This window comes from Schistocerca cancellata, chromosome 5, assembly GCF_023864275.1.
Source record: "Schistocerca cancellata isolate TAMUIC-IGC-003103 chromosome 5, iqSchCanc2.1, whole genome shotgun sequence".
Classification (NCBI taxonomy): domain Eukaryota; kingdom Metazoa; phylum Arthropoda; class Insecta; order Orthoptera; family Acrididae; genus Schistocerca; species Schistocerca cancellata.
In genome coordinates this window covers 761308091-761327065 of record NC_064630.1, presented here as the reverse complement: position 1 = coordinate 761327065, position 18975 = coordinate 761308091, and the positions used below count along the sequence as shown (strand labels likewise).

The window sequence follows — 18975 nt, the reverse complement described above, 5'->3', positions numbered from 1 at the left end:
ATACAGGGACGATTAATGCTGTTTGTGGGTGACGCTAGAGTTGCCGTCCGATGATGTTCCATATGTGCTCGATTAGAGACAGACCTGGTGATCGAGCAGGTCAAGCCAACATGTAGTCAACCTGCAGAACATGTTGCGTTACAACAGTGGTGTGTGGACGAGCGTTATCCCGTTGGAAAACACCCCCTAAAATGCTGTTCATGAATGATAGTACTACAGGTCGAATCACCAGAATGACGTACATATTTGCAGTCAGCGTGCTTGGGATAGCCACGGGTGTGCTGATGTCATACAAAATCGCACCCCAGATCATAACTGCAGGTGTAAGTCCAGTGTGTCTAACATGCAGATAAGTTGGTTGCAGTCTTGCAGGGCCTCAACTGGTCTCCTAACTGGTATCATTAGCACCTAGGTAGAAAAAGCTTTTATCAGAAAACACAACAGACCTCTATCCTGCTCTCCAATGGCCTCTGTCTTGACGCGACTGAAGTCACAAATGGCGGCGTTCTGGGGTCAGTGGAATGCACGCTATGGGCATCTGGCTCGGAGCTGTGCTTGAAGTAACCGATTTGTAACAGTTTGTTGTGTCACTGCGGTGCAGACGGCTGCTCAAAGTGCTGCTATAGATGGAATACGATGTGCCAGAGCCATACGTCGAACACGATGGTCTTCTCTCTCGGCAATACCACGTGGCCATTCTGAGCTCGGTCTTCTTGCGACCGTACATTCCCGTGACCACCTCTGCCAGCAGTAACATTAGTGACTACATTCCTGCCAAGTCTTTCTGTAGTGATGCACCGGACATAAAATGCCGTCTGAGGCCTGCGATCATTTTTATGTTAATAACTGGCAACCAATGCTGTACAATCGCTATAAAGTCACGAGATGTTCAATTAACTCTTTTATTAAAACATGTTACGCGTTTCGGGATTACACCCATCTTCAGACATCACAAACTTCAACTCCTTCCTAACCAACCAGGCGTACAGCCTTGACAACTAAAAAAAAGTGTCGAATAACACAAGCAGTCTTGAAGCAGAGCAGAGTACTTGTGTCGCAGTCATATGTTATTCGACACATTATTTGAGTTGTCAAGGCTGTACGCCTGGTTGTGATGTCTTTAGATGGGTGTAATCCCGAAACGCGTAGCATGTTCTAATAAAAGAATCAACTGAACATCTCATGACTTTATTGCTATTGTACAACATTGGTTGCCAATTATTAAATCTTTCTGCAGTATCGCAGAAGGAACATTCAGCTTCTCGCAACCCTGTTACAAGACCTCGTTCAAACTCAGTAGTTGTTGAGTATGGCTTCTTCGTAGCTTGAAAGGCATTTTTGACTAATATCAATTCACGATGTCAAATGTCAAAGGTAACTAACGCTCACGACCGTTACAGGGTGTATTGAAAGGAAAACCTGATTTGCACCCTCATAGTGGCGCTACTAGCGCCACTGCCATGCGTGTGGCGCGATGTTTCAATAGACATCATCTTTCAGATTTAGAAACACGCCTACCAACTTCTTTTTATGAAACTTCCTGGCAGATTAAAACTGTGTGCCCGACCGAGACTCGAACTCGGGTCCTTTGCCTTTCGCGGGCAAGTGCTCTACCAACTGAACTACCGAAGCACGACTCACGCCCGGTACTCACAGCTTTACTTCTGCCAGTACCTCGTCTCCTACCTTCCAAACTTTACAGAAGCTCTCCTGCGAACCTTGCAGAACTAGCACTCCTGAAAGAAAGGATATTGCGGAGACATGGCTTAGCCACAGCCTGGGGGATGTTTCCAGAATGAGATTTTCACTCTGCAGCGGAGTGTGCGCTGATTTGAAACTTCCTGGCAGCTCAGTTGGTAGAGCACTTGCCCGCGAAAGGCAAAGGTCCCGAGTTCGAGTCTCGGTCGGGCACACAGTTTTAATCTGCCAGAAAGTTTCATATCAGCGCACACTCCGCTGCAGAGTGAAAATCTCATTCTGGAAACTTCTTTTTATGTTGCACAACTCCTTCTTGGTGTTGCGATTTTTTCCGTCAGTGTAGTTATAAACCAATAGGAAGATGAGTTGTAGAAAGACCGAGGAACAGAAGGCTTCAGTGAAGATGGAACATTAAGCGAAGACCAAGAAGAAGATCAAAGGTGGAGTTTAAGAATGAATATTTTTCATTCTAGGGCAAAGGAACGATGGCACGTGGTGCAAACCACATTACAGACAAGATACAAATGTTGTTTACCGCGGTAATTATTGTAATGAAGCAGCGAATGTGGGACAGAGAATCTGGTTGCTGACGCTGAGTGGGTCTGTCTGTTCCAGCAGCAAGGAGAGGCGCCTCAGCTGGAGGCTCCAGGAGCCGCACCACCACCCCGCCGGCCCTCGCTGGAGGCTCCAGCCGGCGTGTTCTTCCCCCACCTGCCGCCTGAGCTGCTAGCCGAGCTCCGGTGAGTACAGGACACCTACCGTTAGCACGTCACTCTTATCCGTCATGGAGGCGTCACAGCTCTTGCTGTGAGCCAGATCTTGACACCTAAGAAAAAAGCATCAACTGAACTTGACGATTTAGTTGCAGAGGTATACAAAATTTGCGACTTCTCTTCGCTGAACAACCAAGCCAAGAGTTTCGTTAAAAATGAGCTTGACGTGTATTTAGGGTGACAATTATTGAACTACATGGAAAAAGACGTAAATTCCTTACAAACTACTGCGTGCACACACTTTATTTAACATGTAAACGTCACTTCAGATATTAGAATTTAGATTATGACATGTTCGATATGCCTGGCATCATTGGCGACGATGTGGCGCAGATGAATAGCGGAATTCTTCATGACCCGCGGAAGTGTCGGAACATCGATGTCGTTGATGATCTCCTGAATGGCTGTTTTCAGCTCAGCAATAGTTTTGAGGTTATTGCTGTACACCTTGTCTTTAATATGGCCCCAAAAAAAGGAGTCGCATATTTTCAGATCCGGAGAATATGGCGGCCAATCGTGGCCCATGCCAACGGTCTCTGGGTACCCCAGAGCCAGAATGCGGTCCTCAAAGCGCTCCTCCAGGACATCACACACTGTCCTGCAACAATGGGGTCGTGCTTCGTCTTGCATGAACCACATCTTGTCGAAATCAGGATCACTTTGGAGAATGGGGATGAAATCATCTTCCAAGACCTTCATGTACCGGTCGATGGTCACCGTGCCGTCAAGGAACAACGCACCAATTATTCCGCGAGTGGACACTGCACACCACACTGTCACTCGTTGAGCGTGAAGAGACTTCTCGATCGCCAAATGCGGATTCTCAGTCCCCCAAATGCGCCAATTTTGCTTATTGACGAACCAATCGAAACGAAAATGGACATCGGCGCTAAACCAAACCATAATGCGCATTCCAATTACCATCATGCCCCGCGCCCAACCGTGCAGTTTGAAAGTCCTAATGCAAACTGTTCAGAAGTCATGGCGATTTTATTTTATATAGTTCAATTATTGTCACCCTGTACTTACGGGATTAGGGAAAAACTACCTCAGTATCCGACACGGAATGACTCCCTGTATAGAATTTCCTTAATGTAGGTCTTGGCTGCTCACTACAACGTTATTCAAATTACTTAGCATTACAGCTATAGGGCTCAGCACCACTACTATAGCCGGCCGCGGTGGCCGAGCGGCTCTAGGCGCTACAGTCTGGAATCGCGCGACCGCTACGGTAGCAGGTTCGAATCCTGCCTCGGGCATGGATGTGTGTGATGTCCTTAGGTTAGTTAGGTTTAAGAAGTTCTAGGTTCTAGGGGGCTGATGACCTCAGTCCCATAGTGCTCAGAGCCATTTGATTTGAACCACTACTATAGTGCTGTAAAATAAGCTAGTAAAAACGGTCTACTTTACCTTGTAATACTGACTACAGTGTTCCAATAATACCAATGAAACAGGAATTTTCTGTTAAATATCGTATATACGATTAGGAATGAGTCATGTGATGGAAATAATTTGCAGTTTGTTCAACAAACCCAAAATATACCGCGTCGAACTGACCTGTTAGGGGGAAAAATCTTCGAAGAATTTTAATAGCGTAATAATTATTACGAATGATCATTCAGCAGCTCATATTAATTGTAATCTGTACGTACATAGTGGTCGGCAACGTATTGCGTTTGATTTGTGAACAAAACGTTATTATTTGTAGTTTAAAAAGAACTGGCTTGAAAACCTTAATAGATCGCTGAAGAAGAGAATTGCTTAGAAATATCTGTGAAATCAGTTTTTAGTCGTTTGCCCGTAAGGACCCTCGACGTTTTGAATTCGCATTTTGTTCACATACTTCACTGGTATTTTGTTGATTTGCTTTCTTTATCTGGAATGGACACAAATGCAAGGCCATTCCGATTGTTTGCGACAAATACCACGGCACAGATGTCGCAGAGGAATAGGCACCGCTATATTTAACTTTTTACAGTACGGTTTATCATGTTGATGCGTCTCTATTTTTACAAATTAGTAGCAACCGGCCCCGGGTTCGCTTGTGTAGCACTAAGTATGCTACGGCCTGACGACTTATCTAGCATATCGGTAATAAATTATACACACATACCTTCCTTGAGAACCCATGTATCTATTATGAAAACCGTATCAAAATCCTTGCAGACTGTTCCTGTGATTAGACGGCACACCAGAAAAAAAAAAAAAAAACCACAGGGAGTGACTTCAATTTATAATAGGTATAGATGCTACGGCAGCAATGCGAAACGGCTTTCAAGTACGAGAGAATGAAAAGAACGGGATTTGTAAATTCTTACAATATATTTCATCTTTGTTCATCAAATGGTTCAAATGGCACTGAGCTCTATGGGACTTAACATCTGAGGTCATCAGTCCCCATGACCGAGACAGGATTCGAACCTGCGAACTTAGCGGTCTCGCAGTTCCAGACTGAAGCGCCTGGAACCGGTCGGCCACATCGGCCGGCTTTGTTGATCCTAGGGAAACTAAAATACACTCCTGGAAATTGAAATAAGAACACCGTGAATTCATTGTCCCAGGAAGGGGAAACTTTATTGACACATTCCTGGGGTCAGATACATCACATGATCACACTGACAGAACCACAGGCACATAGACACAGGCAACAGAGCATGCACAATGTCGGCGCTAGTACAGTGTATATCCACCTTTCGCAGCAATGCAGGCTGCTATTCTCCCATGGAGACGATCGTAGAGATGCTGGATGTAGTCCTGTGGAACGGCTTGCCATGCCATTTCCACCTGGCGCCTCAGTTGGACCAGCGTTCGTGCTGGACGTGCAGACCGCGTGAGACGACGCTTCATCCAGTCCCAAACATGCTCAATGGGGGACAGATCCGGAGATCTTGCTGGCCAGGGTAGTTGACTTACACCTTCTAGAGCACGTTGGGTGGCACGGGATACATGCGGACGTGCATTGTCCTGTTGGAACAGCAAGTTCCCTTGCCGGTCTAGGAATGGTAGAACGATGGGTTCGATGACGGTTTGGATGTACCGTGCACTATTCAGTGTCCCCTCGACGATCACCAGTGGTGTACGGCCAGTGTAGGAGATCGCTCCCCGCACCATGATGCCGGGTGTTGGCCCTGTGTGCCTCGGTCGTATGCAGTCCTGATTGTGGCGCTCACCTGCACGGCGCCAAACACGCATACGACCATCATTGGCACCAAGGCAGAAGCGACTCTCATCGCTGAAGACGACACGTCTCCATTCGTCCCTCCATTCACGCCTGTCGCGACACCACTGGAGGCGGGCTGCACGATGTTGGGGCGTGAGCGGAAGACGGCCTAACGGTGTGCGGGACCGTAGCCCAGCTTCCTGGAGACGGTTGCGAATGGTCCTCGCCGATACCCCAGGAGCAACAGTGTCCCTAATTTGCTGGGAAGTGGCGGTGCGGTCCCCTACGGCACTGCGTAGGATCCTACGGTCTTGGCGTGCATCCGTGCGTCGCAGCGGTCCGGTCCCAGGTCGACGGGCACGTGCACCTTCCGCCGACCTCTGGCGACAACATCGATGTACTGTGGAGACCTCACGCCCCACGTGTTGAGCAATTCGGCGGTACGTCCACCCGGCCTCCCGCATGCCCACTATACGCCCTCGCTCAAAGTCCGTCAACTGCACATACGGTTCACGTCCACGCTGTCGCGGCATGCTACCAGTGTTAAAGACTGCGATGGAGCTCCGTATGCCACGGCAAACTGGCTGACACTGACGGCGGCGGTGCACAAATGCTGCGCAGCTAGCGCCATTCGACGGCCAACACCGCGGTTCCTGGTGTGTCCGCTGTGCCGTGCGTGTGATCATTGCTTGTACAGCCCTCTCGCAGTGTCCGGAGCAAGTATGGTGGGTCTGACACACCGGTGTCAATGTGTTCTTTTTTCCATTTCCAGGAGTGTATTAATGCCGGATACTTTGAGTGCCACAAGTAGTAGTAGTACACTTTCCTGTTCTGTATAGTTCAAGCCAGTCGTTTGGAGGTCTGTACAGTGCGAAGGTAATGACACAAAACTGACGAAGATAAGTTTCATCTGCAGGTGAAAATTTTTCGAAGTATGTGCACATTCAACTGACTGATTGACAGTACAGAATATATTTAGCACATCTCTCGTAAATATACGGTCATAACAAATACCGTCCGAACAGGCCTTGAAGTCCCAACGGTAGCGACCGGCCGCCGTGTCATCCTTAGGCGTCACCGAATGCAGATACGGGTTAGCACGTGGTCAGCACACAGCTCTCCCGGCCGTTGTTAGTTTTCGTGACCGGTGTCGCTACGTCTCAATCAAATAGCTCCTCAATTGACCTCAGAAGGGCTGAGAGCACCCCGCTTGCAAACAGCATTCGGCAGACCTGGACGGTGACCAAATCCGAGTGCTAGCCGAGCCCGACAGGGCTTAAGTTCGGCGATCTGACGGAAACCGGTTTTACCGCTGCGGCAAACCAGTTGGCAAATATACGGTCGTACCGTATCGCAAATTACCCGTTCGACTTAACGCCTTTATTACACGTTGTCTAGAGGTTAATCAGAACACAACGCACCTCTTACTGGTATGATAACCATAATTAGGCCTTTGTGGTACTTTCAGCGGATGGATAAAAATATGAAAACACCAAAAACTCAATACATTGTCAGGCCCAAAAACCGTTGGCATAAAAAAAAAAAATTCCGGCCGCCTCGGAGTGGACAAAATACAGGTCATCTACAGTTCTCAAGGAAAGTTATACCGTTCGTAGTGGCAAGTTCAGGTAACGATGATGGAAGTGGATGGCGATCACGCACTCTCCTCACCTGTCCAAAGTGGACCACAAAGGCTCAATGATAATGAGATAGAGTGAATATGGGCCGACCGCGGTGGTCTCGCGGTACTAGGCGCTCAGTTCGGAGCCGCGCGACTGCTACGGTCGCAGGTTCGAATACTGCCTCGGGCAAGGATGTGTGTGATGTCCTTAGGTTAGTTAGGTTTAATTAGTTCTAAGTTCTAGGGGACTGATGACCACAGATGTTAAGTCCCATAGTGCTCAGAGCCATTTGAACCATTTTTCCAGTGAATATGGTGGCCAGGTTAGATACGAAATTTCATCCTTGTGCTCACAAAAGCAGTCCAAGACGGTGCGAGTTGTGCGAACAGGGGCCTTGTCGTCTTGGAGCGTATCATCACCATTGCGAAGCAAACATTATACACGACTGGCCATTAAAATTGCTACACCAAGAAGAAATGCAGATGATAAACGGGTATTCATTGGGCAAATATATTATGCTGGAAGTGACATGTGATTACATTTTCACGCAGTTTGGGTGCATAGATCCTGAGAAATCACTACCCAGAACAACCACCTCTGGTCGTAATAACGGCCTTGATATGCCTGGGCATTGAGTCAAACAGAGCTTGGATGGCGTGTACAGGTACAACTGCCCGATACCACAGTTTATCTAGAGTAGTGACTGGCGTATTGTGACGAGCCAGTTGCTCGGCCACCATTGACCAAACGTTTTCAGTTGGTGAGAGATCTGCAGAATGTGCTGGCCAGGGAAGCAGTCGAACGTTTTCTGTATCCTGAAAGGCCCGTACAGGACCTGCAACATGCGGTCGTGCATTATCCTGCTGAAATGTAGGGTTTCGCAGGGATCGAATGAACGGTAGAGCCACGGCTCGTAAAACATCTGAAACGTAACGTCCACTGTTCAAAGTGCCGTCAATGGGAACAAGAGGTGACCGAGACGTGTAACCAATGGCACCCCATACCATCACGCCGGGTGATACGCCAGTATGGCGATGACGAATACACGCTTCCAATGTGCGTTCACCGCGATGTCGCCAGACACGAATGCGACCAGCATGATGCTGTAAACAGAATCTGGATTCATCGGATAAAATGACGTTTTGGCATTCGTGCACCCAGGTTCGTCGTTGAGTACGCCATCGCAGGCGCTCCTGTCTGTGATGCAGCGTCAAGGGTAACCGCAACCATGGTCTCCGAGCTGACAGTCCATGCTGCTGGAAACGTTGTCGAAGAGTCGTGCGCATAGTTGTTGTCTTGCAAACGTCCCCATCTGGTGACTCGGGGATCGAGCGGTGGTTGCACGATCCGTTACAGCCATGCGGAAAAGATACCTGTCATCTCGACTGCTAATCATACGAAGCCGTTGGGATCCATCACGGCGTTCCGTATTACCCTCCTGAACCCACCGATTTCATATTCTGCTAACAGTCATTGGATCTCGACCAACGCGAGCAGCAATGTCGCGATATGATAAACTGCAATCGCGATAGGCTACAATCTGACCTTTATCTAAGTCGGAAACGTGATGGTACGCATTTCTCCTCCTTACACGAGGCACCACAACAACTTTTCACCAGGCAACGCCAGTCAACTGCTGTTTGTGTATGAGAAATTGGTTGGAAACTTTCCTCATGTCAGCACGTTGTAGGTGCCGCCATCGGCGCCAATCTTGTGTGAAAGTTCTGAAAAGCTAATCATTTCCATATCACAGCATCTTCTTCCTGTCGGTTAAATTTCGCTTCTGTAGCACGTCATCTTCGTGGTTAGCAATTTTAATGGCCAGTAGTGTATATGGGGTGCACATGGTCAGCGGAAATAGGCACATAACCCTTGGCATTTCAAATGGTTCAAATGGCTCTGAGCACTGTGGGAGTCAACTTCTGAGGTCATTAGTCCCCTAGAACTTAGAACTAGTTAAACCTAACTAACCTAAGGACATCACACACATCCATGCCCGAGGCAGGATTTGAACCTGCGGCCGTAGCGGTCTCGCGGTTCCCCTTGGCAGTAATGCGACCTTGAGAATAACCATGGGGTTCATGGAATACTACGATATGGATATCCAAATCATCTCCGAAACCCCGCCTTGTTTCACTCTTGAGACGTAAACTCGGCCAGACGTTGGAAACTGTGGTGTCACCGCCAGACACCGCACTTGCTAGGTGGTAGCTTTAAATCGGCCGCGGTCCATTAGTACATGTCGGACCCGCGTGTCGCCACTGTCAGTACTTGCAGACCTAGCGCCACCACATGGCAGGTCTAGAAAGACGTACTAGCACTCGCCCCAGTTGTACGACGACTTTGCTAGCGACTACACTGACGAAGCCTTTCTCTCATTTGCCGAGAGACAGTTAGAATAGCCTTCAGCTAAGTCCATGGCTACGACCTAGCAAGGTGCCATTAACCATATCTGGAGAGAGTCTAATTTGTATAGTCAAGAGCGATGTACCACAATGATGGAATAAAAGTTAAGTATACCCTAAGCTACGTACTTTTCCTTAGTGCATTCATAACTTATCCTGTTCCAGTTTTCACGCCAGTCGGCGTGAGTTGACGCGTGCCCCTTCGGTAACCTCACCCTGTGTCTAGACTGTCTTGTCTAGACACAACAGAAACTACCCTACCCACCGCCCCATAGTTCACGTTTTGCGGCTGCGGCAGTGCGTGTCGCTGTTACGGGTATTAACACCACTAGTGAATGGTTTTGGAATTCAGATCTGTGTGCAATTCCCCTCCTATGGAGTTCCTTTCGTGTTGTTACGGTGTGGACAGTGTTCACGACTGCGACATTCAGTTTTGCAATGGCTTTTGCAGCTGTCGTTATTTCGCTTTTCCTCACAAACCTTCTTCAATAACCGTCCGTCACGATCACTCGAGACACGCTTTCGTCCGCGTTGTGACTTAGCGGATAATGTTTTCCGTTTTCCCTGTATTCGGTATAAATCTCTGATACGGTTCCTCTTGAAACACGAAGCGCTTCGGCTGCCTTGATAACGGAAGCGCAAGCCATATGAGCACCAGCAATTTGCCGTCGTTGTATTTGACTTAGCTCCGCCGGAATGCACTTACAACTATGCAGAAAACTATTCTGTTGACGACTGACACTTGCAACGTATTGAGGACATTAGCCGGCCGCTGTGGCCGAGCGGTTCTAGGCTCATCAGTCCGGAACCGCACGACTGCTACGGTCGCAGGTTCGAATCCTGCCTCGGGCATGGATGTGTGTGATGTCCTTGGCTTAGTTAGGTTTAAGTAGTTCTAAGTTCTAGGGGACTGATGACCTCAGATGTTAAGTCCCATAGTGCTGAGAGCCATTTGAACCATTTGAAGACATTACACTGGTGCCGTTCGTGGTTCAGATGGTTCAAATGGCTCTGTGGACTATGAAGTGGGTTAAGAACAAATATTAAGTGTACTACATGTAAGCGCAGTCGAGCCGTATTGGGGGACGTATTGTGCTCTGGGAGGGGTGGTGGGTTGGGGTGGGGGGTGTACGGGGTTAGAGATGGTGGGGGTGGAGGGTACAAGTGCGAGGTAAGGCGGGTCGCCAGATTGTGGTTGAAAACTGACCTCCCTTATACACCCTTAGCCACCTGTATTGAGCACCCTAGAAACATGGCGTGTGTGCCATATACATAACAGTAAATAAATCCTAACGTTTAAATAGTAGTTTTCGGCATCGAAAAAGGCCAAAAACAATGGTCCATCGTAAAGCCGTTAATAAAACATCCGGTCTAGTAAAATTTGTCATTTGAAAATTTTTCTGTGTACTAATCAGTTCGCTACATTCGATCCTTGTGGAGGCTTATCACTAATCTAGTGTCTTTTTCCTGTTTAGATCTGTGACAGTGTTACTGCCGCGTTATGTATGAAAGAAACGAATTTAGTTTAGAAAAACGAGTACAGATAAAGATTTTGCGTCAGCAGGGGAAACCGCAGCTGGAGATTTCGTAAACTATGAAATGTTCACGCCGATCTGTTCAGTATGCTATTGAGCGATTCGCCAAGACCGGGTCGCAAGCTATTAGGCCCAGAACCAAGCAGATCGGAACAGACCGTGAAGACTAAATGATAGTAAGAGAGTCGTTAAAAAGTAGGAAAAAAACACTTTAGACCTCGCTACTGAGTTGTCTGAAAGTATTAACAAAACAATATCTGCTCGCACCACTTGTAGCCGACTTCAGGAAGCTGGTCTAAGAGGCTGTAAAGCCAAGAAGAAGCCATAGCTCTCTGACGAAAATGGAAAGACAGGTTATGACTGGGCTCTAAAAGCTAAGCGTTCTCCGAACAAGATTGGTCAAATATCGTGTGGTCTGACGAAGCAAACATTCATGTAAGTTTGTCAACTTGATGCTCTAACAACACATACAGATTTGGGTAGCAAAGAAAATGTATTAATTTAAAAACTCATGAAAGAATTCCCTACAATATTTCTTCACATTTCAGATGTTTCGTACACCGGCTGTGACGCATGTCCGTCGCCCGATGGGCGAGGGATGTAACCCAGAGTGTTTGGTACCCACCGTAAAACATAGGGGAGGGAGCGCTATGATTTGGGGCTACGTGAGTGCTGCAGGAGTGGGACAAATGGTAGTATGTGAAAGCCGCATGGATCCCGCAAAGCACCTAGACGTCCTAAAATCTTATTTACTGTCCTCTTTCAAAACCTTTTTGTCACAAACATGGACGCGTTAAATTCCAGCACGATAACGCAACTTGCCATAAATCCGTCCGCACAGTGACTTGGCTTCGGGAAAATAACATCGAGCTTCTGGACTGGCCTGCCCAGTCACTGAACCTGAACTTTTCCTTTTTTGAAGCGCGATGTCAGGCAGCACACAATTAAGTCGAACGAAGAATTAAAAGACCATCTGCGCCTCGAGTGAAACGCCAGAAGTGCCGAAGGTTGTAAAAAACTGGTGTACTATGTACCTAAAAGAATAAGGGCCAAGGTTGGCCCACAACAAATTGATATTGTGTTACTAATAAAAATTATAAATTAGAACAAATTGTTTATATTTATTTAATTTTCTTATTTTTCATAACGGTTAAAGTTAGCTGGGGTGCTTAGTACTGTTGGCCAAGGTTGTAGGTGGCAAACTGACGAGTGAACATCTGATTCTCCACTCTCTGTACCGCACTACATCGCAAGAAGCAGCTACAGACTGTTTCTGTTGTGGATTGGCAAGACAGCCAACCCACTATAAGGAAGCCGAAAGGCACGCGTTTAAACTCACGCAGGCTGGCGTGAGGTCTGGAACAGGACAAGGAATTGAGACTAGCAAAAAACGTACGTATCTTCTGGAATACTTAACTTTAATCCATAATTGGTGAACATCGCTCTTGACGGTACATGTTATACAGCATCAATAGTAACTGGTAATGGCGCCTTGCTAGGTCGTAGCAAATGACGTAGCTGAAGGCTAGCAAAGTCGGCTGTACAACTGGGGCGAGTGCTAGGAAGTCTCTCTAGACCTGCCGTGCGGCGGCACTCGGTCTGCAATCACTGATAGTGGCGACACGCGGGTCCGACGTATACTAACGGACCGCGGCCGATTTAAAGGCTACCACCTAGCAAGTGTGGTGTCTGGCGGTGACACCACAGTTTCACACAGTTATACTGACCCTATACAGTGCGTCTTACGAATCAATTGTGACGCTCTGCGTGGACATGGCAGGCGATGTTTATTTTTCATAAAGTTTGCTAACACTATATGGAATACATGTGTGATGTAGTACTAATACTATCGCAAGAAACACATGTGCACAGAATCTACGTAAATCTCGCTGCACACTGTTCGACACTGCTAGGGGGAGTGTAATTACGTACTGGGAAACATTTTCGCTAGAAACCGCATTTTCCGCTTATTCCACAAACACATAAGAAAGTGACCTTCTCCACGCTCAGACTCCACTGGTGGCGATCTTCAACATGTTGTTCATGACAGTCCCAAATGGCTCTGAGCACTATGGGACTTAACATCTGTGGTCATCAGTCCCCTAGAACTTAGAACTACTTAAACCTAACTAACCTAAGGACATCACACACATCCATGCCCGAGGCAGGATTCGAACCTGCGACCGTAGCAGTCGCGCGGTTCCGGACTGAGCGCCTAGAACCGCAAGACCATCGCGGCCGGCATGACAGTCCCTGCTACCACTGTGCAAAAAAATTCGACCACACGAGTTTTTTTTACCCTATTCGACGTCTTTTGGTTTTCATTTACTGGACTATGCGATACAATTTCGCAGTGGTGTGCGTAATGTAAATTCGACGGAATGAGGACATCAGAACTACGAACGCCGCACTTTGTAGGGAAACGTAGAAGGTAAGTTCGTGGCTGCTTGTCACGAAAAAGAAAAGAGTGTCGCGACGGTATACGCACTTTATGTCGACAGTGAACGCAGCTTTTGAGCAGCCAGCCGCCAACTGCTAGCTAGGGTTGCGTTGGCGCACCAAATCTTAAAACTGTGCGAATGACGTCGAATCGAAATCTAACGAATTGGCGCAGTTATTGAAGCTCTGATTTTGCATTCGGGAGGAACAGGTTTATCACCTGCGTCTTGCCGTTTGATTTAGGTATGACGTATTAATCCACGATCATTTAAGGTGATTACTAGGATGATTCCTTTGAAAAAAGACAACGACATTTACAAAAACTAACAGCTTGTATTACTTAACAGCTTAAAGCCTCGTACTGTCCGCTGGGAGGCCGGCCGGAGTGGCCGAGTAGTTCTAGGCGCTTCACTCTGGAACCGCGAAACCGCTACGGTCGCAGGTTCGAATCCTGCCTCGGGAATGGATGTGTGTGCTTAGGTTAGTTAGGTTTAAGTAGTTCCAAGTTATAGGGGACTGATGACTTCAGATGTTAAGTCCCATAGTGCTCAGAGCCATTTGAACCATTTGTCCGCTGGTCACCCAGCCACAGCTGCAGGTTGCCTATCTAACAAGGGGGAACAAGAATTTGATTAGCATATTTCACGTATTCATGGAGGTATGTTCCGCCTGTGCAACTAATTGAAGGCAGTTTGTTTATCGTCATACGCGTTTGGCATCTTTTATTTGTGAAACACCTTCAGTCGCGTGTAATACATGTTTATTTTTACACATGTGATACATACATTATGTGGTAGTTGCAATATGTTATTGTATTACATTTTACCATGTTTTCCTGTTGTTTTTCAGGTTAGAATAAGCTTTTGTAGCACAAATTTCGTAAGGTGAAATCGTTCGGTGTTACGATTTCCAGCGGTGATAGCGCATGGTGTGTCGCCCTGGAGATATGTTCATTAGTCTCCATGCTCCAACTGGCCGATTTCCGGCGTTTTTCACCCACATTTGCTACAACACGTCGCTTACGTAATAAATGCTGATAATTCAAGATGTACGAGGGCAGTTCAATAAATAATGCAACACATTTTCTTTCTGAAACAGGGGTTGCTTTATTCAGCATTGAAATACACCAGGTTATTCCCCAATCTTTTAGCTACACAACACTATTTTTCAACGTAATCTCCATTCAATGCTACGGCCTTACGCCACCTTGAAATGAGGGCCTGTATGCCTGCACGGTACCATTCCACTGGTCTATGTCGGAGCCAACGTCGTACTGCATCAATAACTTCACCATCATCCGCGTAGTGCCTCCCACGGATTGCGTCCTTCATTGGGCCAAACATATGGAAATCCGACGGTGCGAGATCGGGGCTGTAGGGTGCATGAGGAAGAGCAGTCCACTGAAGTTTTGTGAGCTCCTCTCGGGTGCGAAGACTTGTGTGAGGTCTTGCGTTGTCATGAAGAAGGAGAAGTTCGTTCAGATTTTTGTGCCTACGAACACGCTGAAGTCGTTTCTTCAATTCCTGAAGAGTAGCAAAATACACTTCAGAGTTGATCGTTTGACCATGGGGAAGGACATCGAACAGAATAACCCCTCCAGCGTCCCAGAAGACTGTAACCCTGACTTTACCGGCTGAGGGTATGGCTTTAAACTTTTTTTTGGTAGGGGAGTGGGTGTGGCGCCACTCCATTGATTGCCGTTTTGTTTCAGGTTCGAAGTGATGAACCCATGTTTCATCGCCTGTAACAATCTTTGACAAGAAATTGTCACCCTCAGCCACATGACGAGCAAGCAATTCCGGACAGATGGTTCTCCTTTGCTCTTTATGGTGTTCGGTTAGACAACGAGGGACCCAGCGGGAACAAACCTTTGAATATCCCAACTGGTGAACAATTGTGACAGCACTACCAACAGAGATGTCAAGTTAAGCACTGGGTTGTTTGATGGTGATCCGTCGATCATCTCGAACGAGTGTGTTCGCGCGCTCCGCCATTGCAGGAGTCACAGCTGTGCACGGCCGGCCCGCACGCGGGAGATCAGACAGTCTTGCTTGACCTTGCGGCGATGATGACACACGCTTTGCCCAACGACTCACCGTGCTTTTGTCCACTGCCAGATCACCGTAGACATTCTGCAAGCCCCTATGAATATCTGAGATGCCCTGGTTTTCCGCCAAAAGAAACTGGATCACTGCCCGTTGTTTGCAACGCACATCCGTTACAGACGCCATTTTAACAGCTCCGTACAGCGCTGCCACCTGTCGGAAGTCAATGAAACTATACGAGACGAAGCAGGAATGTTTGAAAATATTCCACAAGAAATTTCCGGTTTTTTCAACCAAAATTGGCCGAGAAAAAAAATATGTTGCATTACTTATTGAACTGCCCTCGTACATAATATAACATTCTACTATGTATGAATTTCTTGGAAATCGTCCAGTATGAGCTTTAAGAGTAATGAACACATCTCCAGGACCACACACATGTCCTAACAGCGCTGGAAATCGTAAGTAATACCGAACGATAATTTCACCGCACGAAATTTGTGCTAAAAAAGCTGAGAAGAGAAAAATATGGCAAAATGTAACATAATTACATATAATATAATAACACATAATATATTAATCATATGTAGAAAAAGAAACATGTATTACAGGCCACTGAAGATGCTTCGCACATGAAAGCCACACGCATATGGAAATAAACAAACTGCCTTCAGTTAGTTGCATAGACGGAACGTACTGCCATGAATTTTGAAGCAATTGAGGAACGACGCAAAACAGAGAAAATGACGATTTCACATTGTTATTTACCGAATTTAAGAATTTAAAAATCTGTCGTAATCTACTCATTAAGCGGTATAATCTTACGTTAAAGGTAAGTCCAGTACAAAGTTATTACAAACGATTTCACTGATTTGCTGTAACTGTATTATTTGGCATATTGTCACACGGCTTTGAACCCACATAGAAAAACTCAAGAACTTTTTTTTGACATGTTGAAAGTGGTGTCATGGTCTCCTCCGTTTGAAAGTTCAGCTCCACGGGACAGCGGCTGCCGACGTCGTGGTAAGTTAGGTCTGCGAGAACCAGCGCAGCTCGAAAAATTGTTTACTGTCGTGTTGACAAAACACTTTCTTCAGAGATTGGAAATGATTGTTACATTGTACATGGCTGCTTCTCAGAACATACATAAATGTGTTTGATTATTCAAATACGTCGTCGTCTATTGATATTCTGTAGTGTGCCCAGCTACCCTGGCTGTCTCCTGCTTCCTAGTCCACGAAGTACTGTTGTGACTACCCGAGGTACAACAGGAAGTCCTCCATATGTGCTCCCCTATTGATTCTGCAGATACCAAGTCAATAGTGAAGTTCTTCCCACGTTTGGCGTAGCATGTTCCTATTTCTCTGTTCAAAAGCACTTTTGATGCGCGATCGGGCTTCTGGTAGGTTTGTTGTTGGAGGAGGCGTAAACATTGAATCTTTTACGTTTTTTTTTTTTTGTCATCAGTCTACTGACTGGTTTGATGCAGCCCGCCACGAATTCCTTTCCTGTGCTAACCTCTTCATCTCAGAGTAGCACTTGCAACCTGCGTCCTCAATTATTTGCTTGACGTATTCCAATCTCTGTCTTCCTCTACAGTTTTCGCCCTCTACAGCTCCCTCTAGTACCATGGAAGTCATTTCCTCATGTCTTAGCAGATGTCCTATCATCCTGTCCCTTCTCCTTATCAGTGTTTTCCACATATTCCTTCCCTCTCCGATTCTGCACAGAACCTCCTCATTCTTTACCTTATCAGTCCACCTAATTTTCAACATTCGTCTATAGCACCACATCTCAAATGCTTCGATTCTCTTCTGTTCCGGTTTTCCCACAGTCCATGTTTCACTACCATACAATGCTGTACTCCAGACGTACATCCTCAGAAATTTCTTCCTCAAATTAAGGCAGGTATTTCATATTAGTAGACTTCTCTTGGGCAGAAATGCCTTTTTTGCCATAGCGAGTCTGCTTTTGATGTCCTCCTTGCTCCGTCCGTCATTGGTTAATTTACTGCCTAGGTAGCAGAATTCCTTAACTTCATTGACTTCGTGACCATCAATCCTGATGTTAAGTTTCTGGCTGTTCTCATTTCTACTACTTCTCATTACCTTCGTCTTTCTCCGATTTACTCTCAAACCATACTGTGTACTCATTAGACTGTTCATTCCGTTCAGCAGATCATTTAATTCTTCTTCACTTTCACTCACGATAGTAATGTCATCAGCGAATCGTATCATTGATATCCTTTCACCTTGTGTTTTAATTCCACTCTTGAACCTTTCTTTTATTTACATCATTGTTTCCTCGATGTACAGATTGAAGAGTAGGGGCGAAAGGCTACAGCCTTGTCTTACACCCTTCTTAATACGAGCACTTCGTTCTTGATCGTCCACTCTTATTATTCCCTCTTGGTTGTTGTACATATTGTATATGACCCGTCTCTCCATATAGCTTACCCCTACTTTTTTCAGAATCTCGAACAGCTTGCACCATTTTATATTGTCGAACGCTTTTTCCAAATCCTATGAAAGTGTCTTGATTTTTCCTTAGCCTTGCTTCCATTATTAGCCGTAACGTCAGAATTGCCTCTCTCGTCCCTTTACTTTTCCTAAAGCCAAACTGATCGTCACCTAGCACATTCTCAATTTTCTTTTCCATTCTTCTGTATATTATTCTTGTAAGCAGCTTCGATGCATGAGCTGTTAAGCTGATTGTGCGATAACTCTCGCACTTGTCAGCTCTTGCCGTCTTCGGAATTGTGTGGATGATGCTTTTCCGAAAGTCAGATGGTATATCGCCAGACTCATATATTCTACACACCAACGTGAATAGTCGTTTTGTTGCCACTTCCCCCAATGATTTTAGAAATTCTGATGGAATGTTATCTATCCCTTCTGCCTTATTTGACCGTAAGTTCTCCAAAGATCTTTTAAATTCCGATTCTAATACTGGATCCCCTATCTCTTCTAAATCGAGTCCTGTTTCTTCTTCTATCACATCAGACAAATCTTCACCCTCATAGAGGCTTTCAATGTATTCTTTCCACCTATCTGCTCTCTCCTCTGCATTTAACAGTGGAATTCCCGTTGCACTCTTAATGTTACCACCGTTGCTTTTAATGTCACCAAAGGTTGTTTGCACTTTCCTGTATGCTGAGTCTGTCCTTCCGACAATCATATCTTTTTCGATGTCTTCACATATTTCCTGCAGCCATTTCGTCTTAGCTTCCCTGCACTTCCTATTTATTTCATTCCTCAGCGACTTGTATTTCTGTATTCCTGATTTTCCCGGAACATGT

General features: G+C 46.2%; 1 protein-coding gene across 1 annotated transcript in view; it reads left to right on the top strand.

The window, feature by feature from the left end:
- The window catches only part of LOC126188791 (inositol 1,4,5-triphosphate receptor associated 1-like), a 396777-nt gene that overhangs the window by 64909 nt on the left and 312893 nt on the right, over positions 1–18975 (top strand). Inside the window, exon 3 of the mRNA XM_049930405.1 lies at positions 2314–2438. Within this exon, the coding sequence (XP_049786362.1) occupies positions 2314–2438 (125 nt within the window). The remainder of the gene's footprint in view (positions 1–2313; positions 2439–18975) is intronic.